The sequence below is a fragment of the Pavona decussata genome, unplaced genomic scaffold (genome assembly GCF_977016875.1).
Source record: "Pavona decussata unplaced genomic scaffold, jaPavDecu1.1 SCAFFOLD_386, whole genome shotgun sequence".
Classification (NCBI taxonomy): Eukaryota; Metazoa; Cnidaria; class Anthozoa; order Scleractinia; family Agariciidae; genus Pavona; species Pavona decussata.
In genome coordinates, this window is record NW_028145758.1 from 2,305,495 (window position 1) to 2,319,909 (window position 14,415).

Below are 14,415 nucleotides of genomic sequence, written 5' to 3' on the forward strand. Positions count from 1 at the left end.
TGAAACGCTATTGTAGGCTATCTGGAGTGCCTTATTTCCTTTCCGAAAATTTTAGCTGACCTTTCTTCAGTACTCGAAACCAAATTTTTATCAATTCGAAAACACTAGGCCTTAAATTTCCCATATCACGAACGTTGGAGGTGAAAATTCCCTTTAGAAAATTGTAGGGGATAAGGGCCTTCCGAACAGATAATTTAGCGAAACGATCCGTTGGGTGCCCTGAATTTATATTAGCACGCAGAACGCCAGTGATACCGCCAGCTACGAAGCTGAAATAGTGTGTCCCGGAGGATCTAGCCTCCCACGCAGTCGTTTTTAGGGGACACGTATTACATCCCCTTGTGGAGAGGAGGTAATACGAGTCCTCTAAAAACGACTGCGTGGGAGGCTACGGAGGATCAAGTTCAGGAAGAATTTGGTGGCTCGTTTCACACATCCGGATAACAAGCTATGGCTTACAACCACTACACGCAGTAGCAGAGGGTGGAGCTCTTGGAAAATGGCTTATATATAAATAAGAATAAAACAGTATGGCATCACACACGAGCCTCCGATCAGGCGACCCACACAACAGTAATGCTGAATGGGACGCTAGTCCCTCGCAAGTTCAGTGTCCCCAGCATTCTATCGCTAACACTCATTTATACTATAGTTAATCAAAGGCAATGGTTATGAAGCCTGACAAACTTCTTTGTTATACGTGTTTGTTTATAGTATTCTTGCCATGAACGTGCACAAACCACGATAGATTTTAAAATGTGTTGAAGTGACTGAACAATAGAAACGTTCCTTCAAAAAGAAGAAAGATCCTCGCAGTTACTACGCAACTTAAGCAGTTGTGAAAAGAAAGCCTGAAAAAAATTCAGGCTTGAACGGGATTCGAACCCATGACCTCTGCGATGCCGGTGCAGTGCTCTACCAACTGAGCTATCAAGCCAACTGGGAGCTGGTCATATTGTGAGTTCGTAAAATATATGTTTCATATATTTACATTTATTTATTCATCCTTCATGAGTGTATTACGAATTCACAATATGACCAGCTCCCAGTTGGCTTGATAGCTCAGTTGGTAGAACACTGCATCGGCATCGCACAGGTCATGGGTTCGAATCCCGTTCAAGGCTGAATTTTTTTCAGGCTTTATTTTGGCAACTCGAGGATTTTTCTTCCATTTGATCTCTCATGCGCAGTTCAAAATATATGTTTCATACATTTACATTTATTTAGAAACGTTCCTGTTAAGTTTCTCAACTGTAGCGTGAACATTAAAACACAACATAAATTGCAGCACCATTATTTTCACGGCAAGGTTTCATAACCAGTCGTTCAATTTATTATGTTTATACACCTGGGAGGAACGTTTCTTTCCTTAGAAAATAATGGCGTCTCAGGAACCAGTCCTCTAGAGACCAACCTTCAGATTTGACGTCCAATGTGCTAACCACTTCACCACTGAGCCCCCATGAAAAACATTGACCAGTCAGAATTGAGGACCAATGTACCAGATGTTTTCTCCGAAGACCAACATGTGAGTAGGAGGTTAGATTTGATACTGACAGAAAAAAATCCATGTCTCGATTGAGTTCTTTGGCTTTCTGCAAATCGGCTTTACAGTTAAAAGACTTAAAACCTACGCACGAAAACGTATTCCTCGTTTAATCTGCGCAAACGTTTCCGGACAATAGACTTAATTTCAATTACTTTGATTGTCTCTACTAAGTGGTTTCAGAATTGTGCACCAATGTTAGAACAAAGAAAAAAGACGAAAGAAAGAAAGAAAAACTAGACGCAACGGAAGACGGCGTAGTATTCTGATTCATTTCGATAAAATGCCTGCTCTATTTCGTCTGTTACCTTAATTTTTGTACCCCCAAAAGCGAAAAAAAAAGAAAAGAAAAAGAAAACGATTCAGTAGCAGTGTAACAGATCAATTCGCACACCGTTTGGTAGCTAATTTAAGACTTACGTTAACACTTTTGTTAATGTGGTCAAATATTTGGACGAACTGACGTCAACAAGTTTTACCGGATACCCGTCCAAACAATTTTCGTGAGTTATTTATATCACTTCTTTTTAAGACGAGGAGTTGTGCACGTGCAGACTGATGTGCTTGACTGACTTCATAATTTTACGTGCTGTTGCTTTTGTGTGGACGTAGTATGACTATAATACACACAAACGTTCCGTACGCATGTCCAATGATATAAGCAGGCTTTCAATATTATTTCTCATTGGTCAAATTCGGAAGTGTCAACACTCCGGTATAGTTTCGGAGAGCAGACAAAGTGTTATAAGCATTGGCAAACTCTGTGATTCACAATTTTACAATACGTGATGGGCTTTCCGACTTGCTTATAAATTCCGGTTTTTTTTTTTCAACGTTTAAGATCGACGATGCATATCCAGACAGCTCATTGTATTTTACGGAAGCTGATTCAGTAGCTTCAAACGTTGTTATCACATCCAAGTGTCCGCGTGTACGTTTTCACTATTAACCGAAGCATTACCTCACAGCCGGTTAAATTCAATCAGCATTAAAATCAAAACTTGTGTCCTTTACAGTCTTCTGACAAAAAGCAAATCCGACTGTAAAACTCGCTCGATCGATGATCGTGTGTATATACCTGTTGTCGTCTTTTGTGACCCTAGTAAAACGATAAAAGAAATTTTAAGAAAAGGGACCTGAAAATAGAATTTGATAACAGGAAAATTTCTCCGGATGTGCATAAAAATATTCGTGAAACGTTTACTTATTCTCAGTTAAAAACTGCGTTGATTTCACCAAAGAACGAAATGATTGTGGAACTAAATCGTGGTTACGGGCGATTGATTTTATTCCGGAATAAGAATAAATCCGAATAGCCTCTAAATTTCACGTTTAGAGCAAACGTTTCGAGGTTTATCTGCAAGATTTAGCTGGCACACGATATTCAAGAGCCATTTTGTATTTTGAAAGCTCTGAGTGATATTTAGTAATCATGGTATGAGCTCTTGTTCCAGAATTCGGCCAGTTGAACGCATATCCAAAATTGTGTGTCTGCGGTTTTGACAAATGTTCTACGCGTGAACAATATTAGCAGTGCGTACTGAGATGAATAATTATCCAAATGTGACGAGCAAGTAATAGAATTGCGGAAGAGATTTGGAGACCGAGAGAGATCACCCAGTGTAAAACAGTTCAGTCAATTAGCTTCTAACTTGACGCAATACTTGTGTTTTTTTGTTTTGTTTTTTTGTTTTTTTAAACGATGACCTTACTACTGTAACAAAGTGACACTACACGCTGAGGAAAATTTTTAAAAGGTCTATACATTTAATCACGGTGTTTGCAGCCTGTGATCAAATGGAAAAATACTTTTGCAGGAAAAGTAAACTTTCGGGTAGTGACGGGGAAAAACCATTTTCAGGCAATTGCCATTATTTGCGTACCGTAAATGATCTAATAAACGCCCCCTCTCTTATGGACACCTCCTATCTAATTAACGCCCCTATAAGCTGACAAGTTTGTATAAAACGCCCCTATCTAACAAACGCCCCCTGTCTAATAAACGCCCCCCTTCCCTAAAAGCCACACATAAACTAGAAACAGATCAATCAATTTACTTGCGTTCTTGCTTAATTAACAACGGTGTGCGAGTTGCGTCTTGCCTAATTTCCAGTTCAAAGTGAGGATAGCGCTCTTTAATATTCTTGATCACTGTGCTTAGGATATCAGCAATTTTTTTTCAGCTTGTCCTAGCATTGTACAGGCATCCCGGAATTACAAGGACTACTTCACGTTTGACTTGATAGTCTCCTAAAGCTCTGTCATTTAGGTTATTATAATACCTTGTTTAGGTTACCATGTTACAGTTATTACAATAAACGCCTCTCTCTTTTAAACGCCTCTTATCTTTTAAACGCCCCCCTCGGACCCTTGAAATCCAATAAAGGCCCCCGGCGTTTATTAGATCATTTACGGCCTAAGTGAAATTACATCAGTGCTAACAAACAGTATAAAATCAGGATACTTGCCTGATGGGAAAGCAGCCAGTCTAGTGGAAACTCACCGCTTAGAAAACAGTCAACTCTATAAAGAACATTGATCATGAAACTGTCCTGTAGAAAGGTAAGAATCTGCAGTAAGTTTTGTTCAGTTCTGACATGTATAGCTTCAGTGTAGTTTGGCATCTCCAAAGCTGAAATAATTTGCTAATTCCCGCTATTTACTTTCGAAATGTTAATTTCACTTTCAATGACAATACCCTCTGTATTGTATTGTATTGTATTGTATTTCACTTTCAATGACAATACCCTCTGTATTGTATTGTATTGTATTGTATTTCACTTTCAATGACAATACCCTCTGTATTGTATTGTATTGTACTGTATTGTATCGCAAGTAGAAAGAAGGCATGTTGATGTGTGATCAAGTTTATGGAAATTGACTTAATTTTTTGCCGATCTTGTTAATGGTCACCCCCCCCCCCCCTTTTATTGACGCCTCGTGCCCAGTAATGCACAATGCCGGAGTGATCAGACTCTTGTCCCGCAACCCTACGTTATGCTTTGTGCGATGGACCTAACTTCGTTTTGACAGTCCACCAGTTTTGACAGTCTTAATGCAAGTAACTGTTCCCACTATAAATGGAGGCAGAGGCGCTAGTGTATGAGCAAAAGAACAGGTTTACACTTGTATTGGAACCTAGTTTTTCGTATTGTATCTCTGTTTTTGACAAGAACAATGTAGTGTTTGTATTCATTTAAAAAGAAACTTACAAATCCGGTGCCTTTTTGCTATTTATTTCAGCTGTTTGCTGTTGTCGCGTTTCTTAGCGTCATTTCTTTGTCGCTTCAAATATCTTGTCCAGACGTCCGTCTGAAACCTCACAAGTTGCTGAAACGTCTCCGCCGGAATTTCCTGTTTGCGGAGAAACCTTCTGCCTCCCTGAAGTCATCTCTGGGAATTCCCCGCCGTGTTGGCCGTGACGTCACAAGGCAAATGCCGGGCAGCTCAATGTGTCCCTGGAGCTGGGCCCAAGATGATAACCGTGATCGTGTCCCTCGGTTCCTGACCAAGGCTGTGTGTCCTGACTGTAGACATTACTGCCGCTCAGTGCTGTATCACCACAGGGGACTGGTGCAGAGGTGTGACGTCAGTACTGGTCAAACTGTTTGGAAATGGACTTTGGTTGAGCTGCCGGTAGCCTTCATTTATGATCCCTGAACTTTCTCTGCTTCCAGAAATTTGAAATTTGAAATTTGTTATTCTCCGGTGTTAAATTTACATGAATTTATTTATTTATTCATTCATTCATTTATTTATTTATTTATCAATTTGATGAGCAATGATCTGTAAAGTTTTCTTTAAAAAGAAGTTATAATTTGTTTCATTTTTTAGAAACCCGTGAAAATTATAGAAATAACTAAATGATAAAGTAATGAAAGAAATAAAATAGATATCATCAGGATATGTCAAAGATATAACTACGTAAAAAATGAGCAGATTTATTTATGAGATCTATGACCTAGCAGTGAAAAAATACGCATATCCGACCAACTGTTGGGAAGCCATCCAAATTTACATGTATTTATTTATACTTATTTATTTACAGATGTATCAGTTTAAAGACGAATTCATTTAACTTGTAAAGAGCGCTTTAGAATAAACGAGATTCACACAGAGTGTTTCAACATGTCGTGTTCTTAATTTATCTAAAAGCGTATATTTCACTTCATTTTTTTTTTGTATTTCTGTTGCTCGACCCGTTTGAGTTGTTTTACTACCCTTTATCACTAAATGACGTCAGTAGTTTGACAATTTTACGTAAGCGGATGCGACTCAACCAAAACAGAACAAATATGTTAATTATTGTAGTTTTCCTGAGTTGGTTTTGTTAGTGCTTATTTGCAGTAGACGATTTGTTTACAGTCTCGGTTCCCCCGAAGAACAGTAAAATTCCGTGTACTGGTTAAGGTTGCGTTCGATTGACCCTATTCTGGAATAAAAATAAGAGGAATAACTTTTGGATTTCCCTTTTTAAGTAAATTTTTGAAGACGTTCCTACAAACTTTCACTGACACATGTTAATTAAGAGCCATTTTGTACTCCAGTAACTCCAAAAACCTCTTATGAGGAATGTCTTGTCATCATTGTATGTATTCCTATTCTGGTCAATCGAATGCACCTTAAGAATGGCACGTGAGGCCAGTCACGTGACTTTGTCTTTCGCATGAGGCCGCTTGGACACAAGCAAGTTTTGATTAACAATTCTCCATTTGTCAGCTTTATACTCCCGCGGCGGGAGTGAGTTTTTCTGCTTGACAAGTCTCCTTGTTCAAAAATTGGGGACACCAGGTTTTGCATGTAAACGTTAAATGAAAACTTGTTCACTTCACGTTCACGAACAAGTCAAAATTATGTAAAACTTGTTTTCAAGGAAAACTGACTTGCTTGTGTTCACACCATACAGTTACGCATGCTATCACTTTAGTCAAGTGGTGACACCGAAGAGAATCAACTGAGCCGGAAGCCCATTACCTGAATTTATATTGACACGCAGCATACCGCCAGTTACGAAGGCAAGTAGTGTGTCCCGGAGGATCAATTTCAGGAAAAATTTGGTAGGTCGCGGTTTGACACATGCGGATGACGAGCTACGGCTTACAACCACTACACGCAGTAGCAGAGGGTGAGGCTCTTCGAAAATGGCTTATTTATAATAAGAATAAAACAGTATGGCATCACACACGAGCCTCAGATCAGGCGACCCACACAACGTTAACAGTAATGCTGAATGGGATGCTAGTCCCTCGCAAGTTCAGTGTCCCCAGCATTTTATCGCTAATACTCATTTATACTATAGTTAACAGGGGTGTAGCGTGGGATTTTGAAGATGTACGCACGAGAATAAATTTTTCGTAAGCGCCTTTGGCGCTTACAACTAGGGGGGTCTGGGGCATGCTCCCCCAGAAAATTTTCTAAATTTAGAGTCTCGGAAATGCCATCTCCTGGTTGTTCTGCGGGACATTTTCAATAAATAATGCGGCAAAAATGCAGTAGAAAGTTGTCTATTTGAACCATTTTCCTAGTGTTTTCTGTAAGCTACAGTGTGCCGAAAAGAAAAAAATTACAAAAACAATGAAGACAGGTCAAAAGCAAAGGGTGAGGCGTCGACCCTTAAGACGGGCAAATTCCGTTACCAACCTGTCAATATCCACGTTCTTATGTTTATGTACATGAAGGATTGCTAGGGAGCTTAATCTTTCGTCCGTCATCGTAATAGTTATTAGTGGCCAGCACTGAATGATTAATGCTTGGATAATGGGAATTCTGGCTAATAAAAAACGCCAGTAAAATGTGAAAATATGAAATTATTACCCAGGAAATTTAATGAGAAAAACTTTTTTCTCAGATCTCAGCTGTACGCACATATATGGACGCTACGCCCCTGATTAATAAAAGGCAATGGTTATGAAGCCTGACAAACTTCTTTGTTAAACGTGTTTGTTTATAGCATTTTTGGCCTTGACCGTGCACAAACCACAAAAGATCTAGATTTTGAAATGTGTAGGAGCAACTGACCAATAGAAACGTTCCTGTTAAGTTTCTCAACTGTAGAGTGAACATTAAAACACGACATAAATTGCCGCACCATTATTTTCACGGCAAGGTTTCATAACCAGTCGCTAAATTTATTATGTTTATACACCTGAAAGGAATGTTTCTTTTCTTAGAAAATAATGGCGTCTCAGGAACCAGTCCTCTAGAGACCAATCTTCAGATTTGAAGTCCAGTGTGCTAACCACTTCACCACTGAGCCCCCATGAAAAACATTGACCAGTCGGAATTGAGGACCAATGTGCCAGAGGTTTTCTCCGAAGACAAACATGCGAGTAGGAGGTTAGATTTGATACTGATAGAAAGAAATCCCTGTCTCGCTTGAGTTCTTTGGCTTTCTGCAAATCTGTTTACAGTTAAAAGACTTAAAACCTACGCACCAAAACATTTTCCTCGTTTAATTTGCGCAAACGTTTTCGGACAATATACTTTTAAAATTTTAATTACTTTGATTGTTTCTTCTTAGTGGTTTCAGAATTGTGCACCAATTTTTGAACAATGGAAAGAAAAACTAGACGCAACGGAAGACGGCATAGTGTTCTGATTCATTGCGGTAAAATACCTGCTCTATTTGGTCTGTTACCTTAATTTTTGTACCCCCAAAGCGAAACAAAGAAAAGAAAAAGGTAAAAAAAAAATGTAATAGCAGTGTAACGGTTCAATTCGCACACCGTTTGGTAGCTAATTTTAGGCTTTAGTTATCACACTTGTTAGTGTGATCAATATTTGCATGGACAAATTGACGTCAACAAGCTTCACCGGATACCCGTCCAAACAATTTTCGTGAGTTATTTATAGAAATTTTTTTTAGACGAGGAGTTGTGCGCGTGCACACTGATGCGGTTGACCGACTTCATATACGTGCTATTGCTTTTGTGTGGACGCAAATACGCACCTCCGAGAATTAAGCAGGCTTGCAATATTATTTCTCATTGGTCAAATTCGGAAGTGTCAACACTCCGGTATATTTTCGGAGATCAGACAAAGTGTTATAAACATTGGCAAACTCTGTGATTCGTAATTTTACAATACGTGATGGGCTTTCCAACTTGCTTATAAGTTGCAGTTTTTTTTTTCAACGTTTAAGATCGACGATGCATATCCAGACAGCTCATTGTATTTTACGGAAGCTGATTAGCTTCAAACGTTGTCACATCCACGTTGGCGCGTGTACGTTTTCACTATTAACCGAAACATTACCTCACAGCCGGTTAAATTTATTCAGCGTTAAAATCAAAACTTGTGTTCTTTACAGTCTTCTGACGAAAAGCAAATCCAACTGTAAAACTCGCTCGGTCGATGATCGTGTGCATATATCTGGTGTCGTCTTTTGCGACCTTAGTTGAACGATAAAAGAAATGTTAAGAAAAGGGACTTAAAAATAGAATTTGATAACAGGAAAATTTGGCCGGATGTGCATAAAAATATCTTGTAAAACGTTTACTTATTCTCAGTTGAAAACTGCGTTGATTTCACCAAAGGATAGAATGATGACGCAACTGAATGATGGTTGCGGACGATTGACTTTATTCCGGAATAGCCTCTATATTTCACGTTTAGAGCAAACGTTTGGAGGTTTACCCGCAAATTGAGCTGGCACACGATATTCAAGGGCCATTTTGTATTTTGAAAGCTCTTATGAGTGATATTTAGTAATCATGGTATGATATCTTGTTCCAGAATTCGGCCAGTCGAATGCATATCCAAAATTGTGTGTCTGCGGTTTTGACAAATGTTCAACGCGTGAACAATATTAGCAGTGCATACTGATATGAATAATTATCCAAATGTGACGAGCAAGTAATAGAACTGCGGAAGAGATTTGGAGACCGAGAGGGATCACCCAGTGTAAAACAGTTAAATTAACTACTAATATGACACAACACTTGTGCTTTTTTGTTGTTGTTGTTGTTGTTGTTTTGTTTTTAACGATGACCTTACTACTGTAACACAGTGACACTACACGTTGAGGAAAATTTTTAAAAGACCTATACATTTAACCGCGGTGTTTGCAGCTTGTGATCAAATGGAAAAATACTTTTTCAGGAAAAGTAACTTTCGGGTAGTGACGGGGAAAAACCATTTTCAGGTAATTGCCATTATTTGCGTAACTTTAAGTGAAATTACATCAGTGCTAACAAACGGTATAAAATCGGGATACTTGCCTGATGGGAGAGCAGCCAGTGCAGTGGAAACTCACCGCTTAGAAAACATTAGCAACTCTATAAAGAACATTGATCATGAAACTGTCCTGTGAAAAGGTAAGAGTCTGCAGTAAGTTTTGTTCAGTTCTGACATGTATAGATTCAGTGTAGTTTGGCATCTCCAAAGCTCAAATAATTTGCTAATTCCCCCTCTCTACTGTCCAAAATGTTAATGTCACTTTCATTAACAATACCCTCTGTATTGATGTCGCAAGTAGAAAGACGGCATGTTAATGTGCGATCAAGTTTATGGAATTTGACTTAATTTTTAGCCGATCTTGTTCATGGTTGCAGCCCCCTTTTATTGACGCCTCGTGCCCAGTTATGCACAATGCCGGAATGATTGATTCTTGTCCCGCAACACCTACGTTTTGTTTTGTGGCCTAACCTCGTTTGACAGTCCACCAGTTTTGACAGTTTTACTGCAAGTAACTGTTCCCACTATAAACAGAGGCAGAGGCGCTAGTGTGTGGAGAGAACAACAGGTTTACACTTGTATTGTAACCTGTTTTTTCGTATTGTATCTCTGTTTTTGACAATAACAATATAGTGTTTAGATTCATTTAAAAGGAAACTTACAAATCCGATGTCTTTTTGTTATTTATTTCAGCTGTTTGTTGTTGTGACGTTTCTTAGCGTCATTTCTTTGTCGCTTCAAATCTCTTGTCCAGACGTCCGTCTTAATCCTCACAAGATACTCAAACGTCTTCGTCGGAATTTCCTGTTCGTGGAGAAACCTTCTGCCTCCCTGAAGTCATCTCTGGGAATTCCCCGCCGTGTTGGCCGTGACGTCACAAGGCAAATGCCGGGCAGCTCAATGTGTCCCTGGAGCTGGGCCCAAGATGATAACCCCGATCGTGTCCCTCGGTTCCTGACCAAGGCTGTGTGTCCTGACTGTAGACATTACTGCCGCTCAGTGCCATATCACCACAGGGGACTGGTGCAGAGGTGTGACGTCAATACTGGTCAAACTGTTTGGAAATGGACTTTGGTTGAACTGCCGGTGGCCTTCATTTATGATCCCTGAACTTTCTCTGCTTCCAGAAATTTGAAATTTGTAATCTGTTATTTTTCAGTGAATTTATTTACTTTTTTATTTATTTATTTATTTATTTATTTATTTATCAATTTGATGAGCAATGATCTGTAAAGCTTTTTTTTTTGAAAAGAATTGATAATTTGTTTAATTTTTTTAGAAACCCAGGAAAATAAGAGAAATAGATAAATAATAAAATAATGAATGAACTGAAATAGATATCGCCAGGATATGTCAAAGATATAACCACGTAAAAATGAGCAGATTTATTTATTAGATCTATGACCTAGCAGTGAAAAAATACGCATATCCGACCAACTGTTGAGAGGGCATCCAAATTTACATGTATTTATTTATACTCATTTATTTACAGATGTATCAGTTTAAAGACGAATTTATTTAACTTGTAAAGAGCGCTTTAGAATAAACGAGATTCACACAGAGTGTTTCAACATATCTTGTCCTTAATTGATCTAAAAGCGTATATTTCACTTCATTTTTTTCTTGTATTTCTGTTGCTCGACCCGTTTGAGTTGTTGTACTACCCTTTATCACTAAATGACGTCAGTAGTTTGACAATTTTACGAAAGCGGATGCGACTCAACCAAAAGAGAACAAATATGTTAATTATCACAGTTTTCCTGAGTTGGTTTTGTTAGTGGTTATTTTCAGTAGACGATTTGTTTACAGTCGGTTCCGCCAAGAACAGTAAAATTCCGTGAAGTGATTAGGGTTGCGTTCGATTGACCGTATTCTAGAATGAAAATAAGCGGAATAACTGTTAGATTTCCCTTTTCAGTAAATTTGGGAAGACATTACTGCAAACTTTCACTGACACATGTTAATTAAGAGCCATTTTGTACTCCAGTAACTCCAAAAACCTCTTATGAAGGATTTCTTGTCATCATTGTATGTATTCCTATTCTGGAATAGAGTCAATCGAACGTGCCCTAAGAATGGCACGTGAGGTCAGTTACGTGACTTACTCTTTCGTATGAGGCCGCTTGGACACAAGTACGTTTCGCGGCGGGAGTGAGTTTTTCTGCTTGACAAGTCCCCTTTTTCAAATACTGGGACACAAGTTTTTACATGTAAACGTTTAATGAAAAGTTGTTCACTTCAAGGTCACGAACAAGTCAAAATTGTGTAAAACTTGTTGACATTTTTGTAGTCCAATGTGCTAACCACTTCACCACTGAGCCCCCTAAAAAACATTAACCAGTCAGAATTGAGGACCAATGTACCAGAGGTTTTCTCCGCGAAGACAAACATGTGAGTAGGAGGTTAGATTTGATACTGACTGAAAAAATCCCTGTATCGCTTGAGTTCTTTGGCTTTCTGCAATTCTCTTTACTTTGAATTTGACGCTTGCTCTGTCCATTTAGTGCGATTATGCTTCTTAGATGCTTCTTAAACAGGCAGTGACACCTAATTTTAGTGTCACCTTGAACAGCCAAAAGACTAATTTGTACAGACGTAAATGTCAAAATGATGGTTCAGTTTTGTTAACAATAACCCTACTTATTATATGGCTGGCTCCGCGAGCGGGCAAGATGAGTCAAATCCTGCGCTGTGATTGGCTACCCGAGCGGGCAAGATGGAGCTATCTTGCCCGGTCGGGATTACCCGTTGCCCGTTCGCTTGGCATCGAAAGGTTAATCCCAACGACAATGCGGGTTTTCTTCGATTTTCCCGTTGTTTTGGGGGAAAACGCTCACTAAAAAGTTCGGTAAACTCTCAACATTTACCTAAAGGAAAGGAAAGAGAATGGAATCGTCCTGGTGTAGTGAAAACTTTGTTTCAGCTACAATGAATGTGAGTTGAATCGGTGAGTTGCTCTGCGTGTAGTATTTTTGGAAAAACTTATTGTCTAAAGTCGAGTGTTAAATTGATAAGTTCTCTCGGTTTGCAATGACTGTATTTAAATCATAGCGTAGTGGAAGTTGCGGTTAGTGTTTAAAGCAGTTCAGAAAAGCATTTTTTTTAAGTTCGCCGAAGAAGCTCACGTTTTAAATTTAGCCGCGTCTTGCTTGTTGTAAACAACAAAATCTTGTCAAAGTTTCGCCCAGTTTTCTGATTTACCCGCTCTTTTTTTCGGCTTATGTTTGCATATAATCTCAAAATCTATTGTTTCATTCAAGAATTAATGATTGGAGGCCGAAAACTGTGTAACAAATTTTATTATTTACGCCACCGCGCGATCGGCTGAAAATGGCGAGTTTGCCGGTTTCTATTCAAATCTTCCCGTTCTTGCGAGAATCTAAATTTTTCGTTCTCAATAATTGTATACTCCCTTAAAACCATTATAAAGTTAGAGCCCTAACATAATTTAGGATTCGTTGTTTTCCACGATTACATGCTTATCCAAAAATGCACTGAAAATAAATCTTGCACCGGCCGGCTATGAAGAATTTCTTTCCGAGTAGAGCAGTTTCATGCCGTGTTTTGTTTTGTTGTTGTAGTTTTAACTTCATGGTAAAGCCAGATATTAAATCCTTTATTGACCAAGCTTGTTCGGTCAAGATGGCTGGATATTGGCCTCGTTCTTTTTTTGCGTTTTTATGGACCTCGACTTCGTCTCGGTCCATAAAAACGCAAAAAAAGAACTTGGCCAATATCCAGCCATCTTGACCTCACGCTTGGTCAATAACGCATATTTCATGTAGTACATAGAACCTGGTATCATTCATCCTTGGTTGCAGATGGTTAGGATGGGTATGGATGGCAACTTGAAAATATTGACCAGTGCACGTGTTTCCAAGTTTTTCTCATCAGTGTATCATGGAACATGACATAGACAAAGTAAAAAACAGTCAGTTCCACGAATTCCGTATACAGTTTAAGCTAATAGTTTTTTTTACACCTTTTCTGTATTCCATCGTGCGCTTCTTTTGTTGTATACCAAAAAGGTACTCTTCTAGGAATTGGAAACATTGTCTTAATCTCTTTGGATATTCCAAATTAAAAACAAAATAAACACCAAAGAAGGCAAACAGCCCATTCTTGAAAGAATGTCTCCATTAAAACATCGTTGCCAATTACGATGAAGACCTGAGGGGCTTCAACTTCCACTTCGTCTGGTACAACAAGGTGAACATCCCCACTTGACAGTGACTTGATGTAACTGCTAAAGGTGGTTGTACTCTGCAAGCAAAAGTGATGTTGGTAAGCAGACATAAATTCCACTTATTCTTAAATTGTGCAAGTGATTTATTCACTTTGGGCACCTGTAAATGATTGCCTTTCCCTTACATGTATTTGCTGCCTTTCATCAAGCTATTAAGACTACAATGTACTTCTTGTGCTAATGTCCACAGGAAACAGGGGCACCCAATGAGAGTTTTCTCTCAGATCCTTTGAAACGCTATTTTAGGCTATCTGGAGTGCCTTTAAAGCTCTGTGGATTCATTTAAAGCTGCGCTATAATATTTTTATCTGTTCGGTCATTCTAGGGGAACTTGAGTCTTTTCCAAATAAATTACTAGGGCATTTTTGTCCATTTCCCAAAAAACTTAGGTCTTATTTCCTTTCCGACAATCTTAGCTGACCTTTTTTCGGTACTCGAAAGGACATTT

The 14,415-nt window shown here is 38.8% G+C and overlaps 1 protein-coding gene across 3 annotated transcripts in view; it reads right to left on the bottom strand.

Annotated features, from left to right (window-relative positions):
• The window catches only part of LOC146451630 (uncharacterized), a 46,181-nt gene that overhangs the window by 25,751 nt on the left and 6,015 nt on the right, over positions 1-14,415 (bottom strand). The window contains exon 5 of one of the 3 annotated variants that reach the window (XM_085098697.1): positions 11,166-12,044. The exons of 1 other annotated variant lie outside the window; for it this stretch is intronic. In XM_085098697.1, the coding sequence (XP_084954823.1) occupies positions 12,030-12,044 (15 nt within the window). In that variant the 3' untranslated portion in view covers positions 11,166-12,029. Of the gene's footprint in view, positions 1-11,165; positions 12,045-13,002; positions 13,985-14,415 lie in introns of those variants that run through there. One more of the 3 variants, XM_085098695.1, reaches the window with a different exon arrangement.